This window comes from Cydia pomonella, chromosome 5, assembly GCF_033807575.1.
Source record: "Cydia pomonella isolate Wapato2018A chromosome 5, ilCydPomo1, whole genome shotgun sequence".
In the NCBI taxonomy this organism is placed as follows: Eukaryota; Metazoa; Arthropoda; class Insecta; order Lepidoptera; family Tortricidae; genus Cydia; species Cydia pomonella.
This window is the reverse complement of record NC_084707.1, coordinates 7,467,830-7,480,775: the sequence shown is the minus strand read 5'-3', so window position 1 is coordinate 7,480,775 and position 12,946 is coordinate 7,467,830. Positions and strand designations below refer to the sequence as shown.

Sequence of the window (12,946 nt, the reverse complement as noted above, 5' to 3'; positions counted from 1 at the left end):
ATAAAGCCTGTCATACTGTCATATCATGTCTTAACCCTATATAAAATTTATGTGTTAACAAAATGTTAGACTGAAATTCAATGTTTTAATGTGTAATGTTTTACAGTATACCATACAAATTGCGTCTGATATCCCGAAACGAAGGTAAAATAAAATCTTATGAGTCGTGTGTGGACGTCAGAGCTTGGAACCACGATGTGGCAGTTCGAGGCGGGCACCTCAGAGCGTGGATCAAGAGTGATATGCCCTGCTGTGTAATACCCGTTTCAACGCTAGTTGCAACTTTGAGGGTAATGGGTTGCAGGAGCCGTGGCCGCGTGAGTCTCGATTATTAAAGTCAAATAATAACATGTTTAAACTCATGACTCCACAAGTTCCCATCGACGCAATAGCGTGTCAGCAAAGATGATCAAAATTCAATGCTACAATATAACCTCACGGTCTATTTTTGGCTGTGCAGATTTAGACTCCGATTTAAGGAGGAGTAGCACAGTGGCAGTGATTCATAACTTCTTTGGTTTGATCTGCAAGGGTGACAACCTAATTTTATTTATTTATTTTTTATTTAGAGATACTACTCCGAATGTTTTATCTTAGTTTACATGCCTACTAGGTACCACGGGTAGACCTCTACCCTCCTCTACCTAGCAATGATGAATTAAGATAATTACTATTGCCATTATTTTTAGCTCACACCAAGATGCCATCCAAATTGCAAATCCAAAGTAGTACTGGAAAGTATATGCAATTCTTGTCAGACTATTAAAGAATGCTTTCAGAATAATCCGAAATATGAAAAATATTTTGATGAAGTAAGTTGACAATCGCATGTTATTTAAACTATTTTAATTTTACCTAACTCTACCAATAATGAAGAAATGATAGCAAACGTAAGTGGGCGGTTTCACAAAAAGTTGTTGGTGACGTATAGGAATTCCACTTTTGAAAATATTTTAAATTATTTTCAATTGTATCTAATTTGATAGTTTATTGTATGAACAGCTTAAAACTATTAAATTTATTAAGATATAATTACAATTCAAGTAAATAATCTCAATTATACTTCATGTTTGGTGGGAAGAGGTTCCATTACGTCACTGATTTAGCAATGGATTTAAAAAAAACTAGAAAGTTTAAAACCATAATACACTGTATTAATCAAACATAAACAAAAAATTCTTCACAAAAAAAAAGAAAATCGTTTAAAAATGTTAACAAAAACAGTCACTTTTATCGAAAATCTTTCCTTAACGCTACTTTTCAGTACTTTTCACTATATATTATTGCCCACAGCTTGACAAATACTTAAAATTGAAAAAAAGCTTTATCCATCTTTGATAGCTAATTAAGTACAATGTCTTTTAACAAGTTATCATTTCAATATCGTTAATATATTGTACAATATCTTAGAAAATAAATCACAGCCATAAAAGAACACAATTGACCAGTGGCGTAGACTGGAACACAAAATGGCGTTTAGGAACTATAAGGTAATATTCACATTGCTAGGCTTTTTGCACTTTATTTCTAGTTAATACTACAGAGGTAGATCATTGAGATCATAACAGTCATGATATATATAAACTATAAAAACTTTTTTAATCACTTTAGTATGTAAACAGGAGAAGGGATACCATTTATTTTTGTTAATTTTTTACTATAAATATAGAGTATCTGGCAAACGTCGAAAGGCGATTCCTAAAAATTTTCTAAATAGAAAATATCCAAAGATGGTCTTTTCTTATTTATCTTGGCTTACACTAAAGGTACAATATAAAGCAATATAAAAGTTAAAATAGTTATTTTGATTAGTCTAAAGAATTATAGAAGCGGCATTAGCCAAAACTTAACAAATTTGCCTGTTTTTTCGCGATCTATTAAAAAGAAATACTCCCAGAGATCGATGCAGCCCATTGTTTCGTGCACAAGAACCATTAAAACAATTAATAAGCGTGTCTCTCACAGGTGGTATTAGTTTAGCAGTTTAGAAGCTATCGCAAATAAATACGTAATCAAACCAAGACTGGCAGATTAGCAAGCAAACAGGCTGACGATGAAAAACATTGTGTGTAACTCGGGGCGTAAAAATATCGCAAACTCAAGTCTTTAAATTGCTCCGGCAAGCCGTCGCCTTTTAACTATTCTCTAGTTTGCAATATTTAACTTACGCCTCATGTTTCACAATGTACTATTATTAACGACGACCTTTACAAACGAAAATTTAGATAAAAATAATAATAATATAATATGGCATTTGCAATTGAATGAACTATTTATATGTATTACTATTGTAGATTTTCAAACCAGTTTATCGTACTGTCACATTCTGATTTAAATAACGTACAGTGTCATGTAAGTACCCAGCAATAGCTTCTTTATGAAACGAGCCTTAGAGTTCCATTACGTCACTTTTTAGTTCCATTCACGCTTTAGTGGCGTAATGGAGGTAACGTATCCACGACTTCGCGACATTAAAATATAATTGCAAATAAAGTATCAGATTTACAATGAATATTACTCTTTATTCTGAATCTTGATTAAAACGGTTAATAACACGCTAAAAAGTTTTAAGTAAAGAATTATCTTACCTTATCAAAATCGGTTGCTTAGGTGGAACTCCTTTTTTTGACTAAGAGCCACGCGACCGCTCTTTTCACATATTGCGTACGAACTGCTGTCATTTTCAACAAACTGGCGGCTGATACAGGCTTGAAATGTTGCTATAATCGAGAATAACTTCGTATTGCTTTGCTTTATTGTTGCCAAGGTAATAAAAATGCGGTGGCGTAGTATGGGAATTCCGCTAAACGCTATTTCGCAGGACAAGACAAAACCTGTTGTTTTTAATTAAATTTGAACCACACTGCTGCATTTTAAGGTTTAAAATTGTAGTTTGGGTTATTCTTTATAAGTAAAATACCCGTTACTTTCAAATAGTCTTGAAATTGTATTATTTTTCTGACTCCGATCTTGGCATGGTTGGTATGGGACACGTCAAAATTAGACCACTCTTTTTACTTTATTTGGTTTAATTTAAAATTGTACAGAGCAAACTACATTTTTTAAGGGCTAGTAAACAGTCTATAAGTTGTTTGTTAATATAGTCTTCATCATTCAACATAAATTTAGGTAAAATTCAAGAAAATGGCTAACAAAGTCATGGGACATGACTTTTTCGGCCCAACAACTTTTTGTGAAAACGCCCAAGTAAGCACAATTGTAAAAATGGATTTTGTATTGTTTTAGGAAGAATTCGAAACAAGTCATTGGCCTTGTGAGCGATGTCTGGATGCTTTGAAAGGTATCAAAATGTTATGGAAGATAATTTTGGAAAAAATATTCCGTATTCATATTCCAAAAACGGAGAAAACTCCCCTTAATGACCGTTCATACACTATGTTAACTACGGTTAAATCATGGAAAAATGAAATTGTCCATGAAGCTTTATATGTTAAAAATATGACTGTACTTGATCTGAATAAAAATAATGACGTGACATCAAGTTCATGTAAATTTCAATCTGAAGTTAAGCAAGCATCTCCTATCTATCCTGCAAGATCCAGGAATGTCGAAACAACTAACGCGATTGTTAATAAAAACAATAATTCTGTAATAAAAACTGAAAGTTACGTTGTGATCGCCAAGACTCCCAAACCACGTAAAGTAAGTAGAAGTATATCAGTTAACATAAAGAAAGCTGATGTCTGTTGCGAAACCTCTTACTTAGAAGAAGGGGACAATAAAGTATGTAAAAACGATTTGCAACAAAACTTAAACGTACTAATGGTGGATATAGAAAGATTGAAAAAGGAGAACATGTCATTGAAGATGGAGTTACAGAGCGTTTATAACAAAAGCGCTCCTAAGCCTCGTTTGTCCCGTTTGGCACCGCTGCTATCAAATGACGCTTTAGCCTATCTTCCTAAACCATTCGAAGAAGAAGAGACCACTAACTTTGTTGATGATGTTAATTCTGAGATGATTATAACTATGAAGAATTGCAGAAAACTGGTATGTATCGATATGTATTTGTAATAATTTGGTGAACATATCTAAAAATTAACAGTATACTTTTTTACAGGGCTATAAACAAGTGTCACTTTTACAAGTTTTGCACAAATCAAACCAACCATTTTTCAGTACAAATAGTAAAACTGACTCAAGTTGCAGAAAAGAAGATCCCATCCACGTCTTGGAAAAACGTAATGCTGTAATTCACATAATGTAATGAGATGTCGTACCGTTTTTACTATCTTTTTACGAATAAATTTTTGGCTTAATTTGTTTTAGTGCAAACTACTTTTGGGGCCATAATGCAGCGCGAAGTTGGTCTTGTGAGCAATAAGAAGTGCAGTGAAAAATCTTCATCGGAAATAGACGCGTCGTATCATAACTACAAAATAAAGCTAAACAAGTCACCTTCTAAGCTACAAAATGAAACAAAACTGTCGTCTGTCAATGAATGTGTAAGTTGTATATAGTTTTCACATTTAACAAATAAAACCTGGCTTCATCAGCTTACTTTTGTCGTGGGCAGATGAGAATGAATACATGTTAGAAAAACTTTCTATTTTTATACAAAAATGTTATTCAATGAATAAATAATTTAAAAATAAAGTGCAGTTTCTTGTGTCCCTGACGACAATTTAGTGTGTACTCGTATTAATGATACAATGATTTATCATACTAGTACTAGTATCTACCTAACTGCCTGTTTTTTGTTTTCAGGATTGTTCCCGGGATGTGAAGAAGTGAAACATGTTTGTCTATGTTGTCGTAAATAAAAGCATGCAAACAATTTCATCTTTTATTTACACAAACTGCTCCATAATTTTCATGACACGATCATAGATAAGTTTCTTAGCGTCTATCGCAAAAACGAAGTCCAAATGATTGAACTTTGGTAAGGGTACTTTGTATTTCCCGACGGCGGATTTTACTTCTCTTAGTAGCTTGTCGACATCATTGGGGGTGGATAGCCAGTCATTATCGGCATAGTGGAGGAACACAGGGGTGCGTATGTTCGACAGATCGTAGGGGGGAGGTTTGAAGGTGCCGTATTTGCGCTTGTTGGTCAAGAGACCGTGGTCGAACTGGACGAACTTGCTGGACTTGTAGAGTTGGCCGTAGTGAATGAGCTGACGGGTGGCGGCACCCGCGGGGGTGTGGCCTAATACTATTGGCAGCATTGTCTGTAAAGGAATTAATCAGTTAGGTACAGTCAAGACGAAAACCAGTAGTAACGAAGCTACATTATATATATGCCGATTTCATTGGTCGAAATGGTTCATGGTACATTGTATGGAACTGATCAGCTAATTAGTAATTTGGTTTAAGTCCTAAACAAGGCAAATACATTTTAACTACCACATACGGCAGTTCAAACATGTGTTGTATATTCAATCAGGAAATGTGGTTCTAATTAACCATCACAATCACAAATGAGTCGCTTAGCTTCAAACTCAGGTAAATCCATCTGTCAGATTATGCGATTTTGGTATTTTGAAAAGGTAATAAGGTAGATATTTGCTGAGAGGGTCGAATGGATTTATCTGAGTTTGAAGTTAAGCGACACACATGTTACAATTGTATACCTACTTAAATATGACAATATCTAAAAGCTGTTGCTTTCTGTTGTTTCTTATATATTTCAATCGTTTTTCGATACTTACAACATTGAGTTGCGCATCATTGTACCCGCAGATGAGGAATAGTAAGTTGGTGCACAGGACCTGCGTAATGGACTCCTCCAGGCAGAACGTCTGGCCGGCTAGCTCGTTGATCTTCCCGTTGGGCAAGAACTCATTGGCCCCGATAATCTTCATGATCAGCTGTTAATGTAAAAGTTATTGTATGTTCGTTAGTGGCAACCCCAAGAGTTAAAGGCAAACTCAGAGTCCTTGCAAGCTAACTCTGCTCTCTGCACAGACTTTGACAGAACAAAGTGTGGATGTCATATTTTCATAGAAATTTGTTATTTATGATGACATTCCCATACTTTCTCGTTTAAAATGCCATGCAAGTTAGTTTAACTCTACTCGTATTAACTTAAGAGATGACAGTTTGGGAAAAAGTAACATACTCGTAATTAGTTAAAACAACGCGTTATTAAATGTAGCATGAGTGGAAAGTATTAGAAAAAACTGACCAAGTGCATGTCTGACCACGTATTCGTATAATAGAGGGTTCCGTACCTTGATACGATATAAAAATAGCCATATAAGCAAAAGGGCGTATCTGCGCGCCACCACTCTTTTAATATGAAGAGAAGTTGTTTTGGAAATAACTTATTAATGACCTGCAATTTACATTAACAATAAACTATTAATCTCGTCGCGGCTGTCATCCGAATGTCTACGCAGAGTCCTTGAATACTTCGGTCATATTGCAAGAAACGACGGTGGCACCTCGAAAAGCTCATTGTGACCGGCAAAGTGTTTTTTAAAAGTAAGTTATTTTTAAAAGTAGACAAATTTTTACTTTTAAATTCCTATTGAATGATGTGCCACGTTGAACTTTACTGATATTTTTTATTCACTTCTAGTTTCATGTAGGTACCTATCTTTTAAATTCTAAACTAAGTAGCGGCTTACACTTACGTGCCAAATTTCATTAAAATTTATCTTTTATGCTTAAAAAATGGCTTCAAAATTGTTGATGATCTAAATAGAAATACCTGCTAGTAAACATGCTGTTCAGACAATTTAATCTAGTAGATGAGTTCACTGTACGGCTATCTAGGTATTTGACATAGATTCGCTACTCTAATAGTCTAGTACTAGTAGATAGTAGATTCTCGTCGCAACTATGTTTGTAAAGTATATTTAGGTAGTTCTCTATTTACTATTTATCGTATAGTATAGACATATGTCAATTGAAACTTTATGTAAGAATTTTCCCTTCCCAGATACGCGACTGCTTCTACAGACATGAACGAGGATCTTAAAATTGTCTACTAGCCTGTGTATCTCGTAAAGGGGGTATTCCAGAATTTTATGTTTTTTTTTTATGGTAGAGGAGGCAAACGAGCAGACGGATCACCTGATGGTAAGCGATTACCGCCGCCCATGGACACCTGCAACACCAGAGGAGTTGTAAGTGCGTTGCCGGCCTTTAAGATGGGAGTACGCTCTTTTCTTGAAGGTTTAAAGGTCGTATCGGTCCGGAAATACCGCATCCGCTACCGCTACCGCTGATTGATGGTCTGGTCTACTTGCCCAGAATTACAGGCAGGCGAGGCGCTCCAGTCCCATTTGTGCCAGTGGTGGCCGTAGTTGCCAACTCCTTAAGTACTTACAATTGGTTTAATTGGTTTAATACTTTAGCAATAGCGGATACTTACTTCAAGAGAATTAGTCAACGGTGCAATCGCTTTTATTAGCGGACTTCTTATATTCCCCACATACGCCACTGGGGCCAGAGCTTGCATGGCACTAATTTTCTCATTATACTCCGGCCTAGTTGAAGCCATGACCCAGAACGCAGTAGTCCCTTGAGAGAACCCAACGTACTGGAGCTTGGGAACCCCTGTGTTCTTGATGACGTAGTCGATCATCGCTGGGAGGTCGTAGTAGCCGATTTCGTGCCAGCTGAACTTCCAGAAGGAGGACGAGGTGGGTTTTATAGAGACGTGGCGCTTGGAGTAAGTGTTGCCGCGGGCGTTGCCCATCCATACGTCGTAGCCGGCTTCCGCTAATATGTATGCTGAAAAATTATTTCACTTGAGCCTACCCCGCTTCCGAAAGACGATCTGCGTTGATCTAAATAGTGTTCGTAGGAACTCGAGTCCTTTGTGTCTAAATTTGAAGAACTCGACTCATTTTTATGAGACTGCATTAAAAAAACCCAGCCCTTCTATGATTCTCAGAAGAAGCGCAACTCGAAAGGACTCGAGCTTCTGAATAAAGTCATCATCAATTTCGTAGGTTTTTGTCTAAATACTTGTAACAGTGAAGAATAAAGTGTTATAAACAAAAATAAGCTCTACAAAAACTCGGGTCTCTAACAAGTTGAAATTAACTCGAGTTTCGACTTTCCATGAGTCTGAAAACGATATGAGTTCATATGAATATTATATGAGTCTGAAAGACACATTCGAGTCGTATCCAATACTAGATTTAAGTAGCCCCATGCCAAAATATTTTGCCGTAAGACAACGCGTCTCGTTCTTCGAGCAGTTAGTCGGATCGTATTAAGTTGGTAGTTTTCGAACGGATCTATTATTAACGAGGTTGTACTTACCAAACCCTTTCCCTGGCATCATAAGCACCCACTCCGCAGACGACGAGAGCAGGCCATGCTGCAGAAACACTACGGGTCTTGGACCCGCCTTTGTCGCATTCTGCCGGCCATGGGGGATGCGGTGCAGCTCCAGGATGTACCCATCTTCCGTGTACACGCGATGAATCTCGCACGGGTACCCGTATTTTCGTATTAAAGACCACTAAGGGAAAATAAATATATTAATTAATTTAAAGGATAGCGGAGGACCGCTTCTCCATACACACGTAGCAAAGAAAAAAACTCTTTTCCAAATAAGTAATGTGAATAAAATATTATTTCGTTCGTACCTACTGATTCCAACGCCAATAGGTCAAGAACTGCGTATATTGATTTTTCTGAAAATTCTAGAAAGTTATTTTCTTTTGAGACTATACACCGTGTTTTTTTCAAGTTGGATTCCGTTAATTTCAAGGGTGCATTCCTGAGCGTAAATTGCGTTACTTTCTAGACAGTAAGACACCGGTAGTCTAATTAATTTTATTTTGGAGAAAATCAATAATTTATTTTTATTTAATAAGGGCTCTACGAGCGCTTACACTAGTTTAGTGTTTAGTACGAGTTTATACATTTGCTACTAAACGCAAGTGCTATCTTGGACCAAAGAGAATTTGAAATACAGGTGTATTGTCAAAGAAAAATTGTAGCGGCGTAAATTTACTGCCATCTTTCGACACATAATTAAAACTTTAAGAACGCCATTTGACATTAATCCTTATTCTTTCACTAATTCTTTTCGGGCACTATCTAAAGATTATGGCGCCATTGCTCGAAACGATCCTGCTATACCTTTGTCCTTTTATCTATTAGATGGCGCCACTTTTAAGTAAGTAAGTAAATATTCTTTATTGCTCCAACAATTATACATTTTACATACATGTAAAACTACAAATAAATTTTAAAGGAAAATAGAACCAGGTAACAACAGGCGGCCTTATCGCTAAAAAGCGATCTCTTCCAGACAACCTTTAGGTAGCAGGAAATTTTGAACTCATACAAAATTCAACAGGTAGTGCAAAGAGCTAAATATGGAGACTATTAAACACAAACACATATACTACTTATATTAGTATTAAAACAATATACTTAATAACTTTTTTATATTTACCAAATTTTACTCATACCAGTAAAATAATAATTGCGCCATTTTTTGATATTTAAAAAATTGACAACATATCAGTGAAAGAATAAGGATTAAAGGCAAATGGTGTTCTTAAAGTTTTAATTATGTGTCGAAAGATGCCATTTAGTTTCCTTAAATTTACTTAACCTAACTCCGAAGTTAACAGAATTCAATAAAAACACCGTGTTTACCTACCTAATGGTTAAGCAAAACCAAAAACCAAGGAATGTATATCAGTCAAAAAATCTGCTAGCATCTTCAAGAGTAGGTATTAAAAAGTTACCAGATAATGAGATTTCAAAAAGTTTCGTATGTAAAACTCCTACTTACTCTGATTTCATTGTACAGTCAGCGTCAAATAGATAGTGACTGCTAAAGTGACCAAATACATCGGAACACATCCTTATTTCTAAGGTAACAAAGGTGTTTTAAGATATATTTGCCCATTTTGGCCGTACTATCTATTTGACGCTGACTGTATTACAATTTCTAGCTACGAAAACTATTACCATATGAAAGATTTTTACTTGAACGTTCATGACATAGTTCATGTTAAGTACCTTTTTTTTATTTCCGTTATTTTCAAGGGTGAATTCCTGAGCTTGCATGCGTGCATTAAGTAACTTTCTCAAAGATACCGGTATTCTAATTAACTTCATTTCGGAGATAATCAAACATTTTATGTTTATCTGATAAGGCCCTTACGAGCGTGTACACTTGCCTTAGGGCCTGTTTACATATTGATTAGTGTTTAGTACGAACTAATACATTTGCTACTAAACGTAAGTAATATCTCGGACGATCGATATTCGAAACGACATTGATATTTGATATGTCACAGTGTTCAATTGTTTGGTTGAGTTGAATGTAATGACCGTGGAACAAAAACGCTATATGCAACATTGAATTACTTTTTGTAATAACAAAAAAAAGTTTTAAAAAAATGTTTTTGGAGTATTTACTTTGCCATGTACTTACTCGTAGTTTCCTTAAACGTACTTACCAATACCCCGAAGTTTACGGAATTCAATAAAAACACGGTGTATATTATATGTCGTTTCAAAATAAGAGCGTAACTTTTATTGTATGGCGGCGGTTTGTGTGACTATATATGTATTAATTTTAAATAAAAAGACATACACCATAGACTCACGGTAAAATACGTACCGTGTCCAAACTGGCGTCTTCCAAGATTCCTGGATTCGTTTTATACCCACCAACTTCAGAATCAGACTCATCACCATTTACTTTCATCAGCATAAGGACCAACACAATGCTCAAGCTTAGTATCATGGCTATAATAGAGCGTTTCTAGGTAATGAGTCAACCTCTTACGAAGATTAGGAGTTGACTGAAGGGTTTAAATTGATTATCGATATATGTTGATAAGTGCAAGGGCACTGGCCGCTCAATTGTTTCGTAATTCTGAAGAATTCCTAAAACGCAGTATGTTTTGTATAGTTCGTGTCATTGACGACGACGTGCAGATTTTTCAAATCTAACCTTTAATAACATCGCATTACGAGTCAAAACACGCGTTTTCGTTAATGACACGATCTATAATGAGTTTTTGTTACAAGAAAAATCTTTTAGCGAATTTTCACCATATCTACGTAGCATAATTTTAACAAGTAACAGGTTAATTCGAACATATACTGACTTCAAAATGATGTTTGATGACCGGTCTGGCCTAGTGGGTAGTGACCCTGCCTATGAAGCCGATGGTCCCGGGTTCAAATCCTGGTAAGGGCATTTATTCGTGTGATGAGCATGGATATTTGTTCCTGAGTCATGGATGTTTTCTATGTATTTAAGTATTTATCAATATGTATATATTTATATATCGTTGTCTAAGTACCCTCAACACAAGCCTTATTGAGCTTACTGTGGGACTTAGTCAATTTGTGTAATAATGTCCTATAATATTTATTTGTTTATTTATTATTATTTATGTTATTTTGTATTATGCATTTCGCTCATACTTGTCCGTAGTCCGTAGATTTATTGGCGCGAGCGAGACGCACGATAGCTAAATTACATCATTTAGATATAATTTTGATGTAAGCGTAAGTTTGAATTGCGGCTTCGAACTTTAAGATACGTCAAACATTTGCTAAAGATCCGATATGGATTGGATATGTCAGTGTCAAAGGTGAAGTTTTTGTTCTATCCATATCGTATCTTTATAAAATTTTTGACGTATCTTAAAGTTCGAATCGAGCCGTTTTTCTGCTAATCAATGACTAAAATTACTAAAAGTATTTCTAGTGTTTTTACGCAGTTCGCTCAAAATGAAGAAGAAATTTCGTCATGTTGTGTTAGGCCGTCGATTCCCGACTGGTTACGTCAAATAAATTTCAGATTAATTTAAATAAAATCAATTTTCCAACGGCTCAAAAACGACATATGCCACTTGAAGAGGTATACTTTAAAGTAAATATTGTTACGTGTTAAAATGTCTAAGAACCACTTCTTGTCCACTTGTATTAGTTAAGTACATTAGTAACAATGTAGTAACTAACCCTACTTGAGTAGGCACAATATGCCTGATATGTTGGTTATAACAACATTTTCAAAGGAAAAGCTTGTTACAAGGAAAAATTCAAGCCCTAATGACGTAAGCTGTACTGAAAAAAAAAACCTGGTAACTTACTGGAGCGGTAGCCCCGGTAATACCCGGGCTGTGCCGTTTCATTAACTCATTTCGGTTTATATTTTCGTTTTAAAAATTATCTGGCTAAATCTCAAAGCAGCGCTGTAGATCAATAGAATATTAATGACCAGAGTATGTTGGTATTTCTTACACTGATATAGGACTGTGAAACTTGTAAATTTTGTAAATATTTATACCTTTTGTACGATTTTATGACATTACATGACAGAAGGTAGATATTAACTTGACATGACACAGGTGCTAATTAGATCTCTACAGAGTTTTATCTTTTAATTTTCCATGCTCTGGAAGTGCATGTTTTACCTCAAAACTATTTTTATATACATATAGATTATAAGTATTTTTACATTGGAACTTTGAAATTTAAGTATCTCAAATCGATTGGATTACCAATTTATACAAGATTTGACAAGATGCACTCACAGTCGTAATATCATTTTAATTATAGGATATTAATCGATCTGGATTAGATACAAAGAGCAAAGTAAATTAGATATGAATAGGATCTGTCAGTGTCAAAAGTGACACTTCTTCAACTAAAAACGTCACGTTTGAATGCGAAGCGAACAATGTTAATTTCAATTTCAATATCGTTTATTTCGCATACCTGTAAGCGAACAGGGGTCCTACCGGGAAAATCGAAATTCGCTAATTGCGGGGATCTTTCTCTTTTACTCTCACTAAGACGTAATTGGAGTGACAGAAAAATGCCCGCAATTGACGAATTTCGATTTTCGCGGTAAGCCTCGAGTATATAGAACCACAGCGCTTAACGGTAAACACGAATTATAACAGTTAGGAAATAGACATTACCAAATTTAACAAAGTCAATAAAACAAGTTAAATCAATATCAAATCATATTAACATT

The 12,946-nt window shown here is 35.3% G+C and overlaps 2 protein-coding genes across 3 annotated transcripts; one reads left to right on the top strand and one right to left on the bottom strand.

The window, feature by feature from the left end:
- Window positions 1-14: 14 nt before the first annotated feature.
- On the top strand, window positions 15-4,798 carry LOC133517608 (uncharacterized). The gene is made up of 6 exons (XM_061850948.1): window positions 15-317; window positions 690-812; window positions 3,247-4,011; window positions 4,082-4,202; window positions 4,291-4,466; window positions 4,729-4,798. Exons 1-6 carry the CDS (start codon window positions 96-98, stop codon window positions 4,753-4,755), a joined length of 1,434 nt encoding a protein of 477 aa, XP_061706932.1. The 5' UTR covers window positions 15-95; the 3' UTR covers window positions 4,756-4,798.
- LOC133517610 (lipase 3-like) lies at window positions 4,795-12,245 on the bottom strand. 2 transcript variants are annotated; one of them, XM_061850954.1, is made up of 6 exons: window positions 12,057-12,245; window positions 10,571-10,839; window positions 8,242-8,443; window positions 7,343-7,704; window positions 5,733-5,831; window positions 4,795-5,192 (listed from the first exon to the last, which is right to left on the bottom strand). In XM_061850954.1, the coding sequence occupies exons 2-6, from the start codon at window positions 10,694-10,696 to the stop codon at window positions 4,812-4,814; spliced, it is 1,170 nt and encodes a 389-aa protein (XP_061706938.1). In that variant the 5' UTR covers window positions 10,697-10,839; window positions 12,057-12,245; the 3' UTR covers window positions 4,795-4,811. The 2 variants fall into 2 exon arrangements, with proteins under 2 accessions (XP_061706938.1, XP_061706937.1); XM_061850953.1 differs by having other exon boundaries at window positions 5,673-5,831; window positions 12,057-12,234.
- Between the last annotated feature and the right edge of the window lie 701 nt (window positions 12,246-12,946).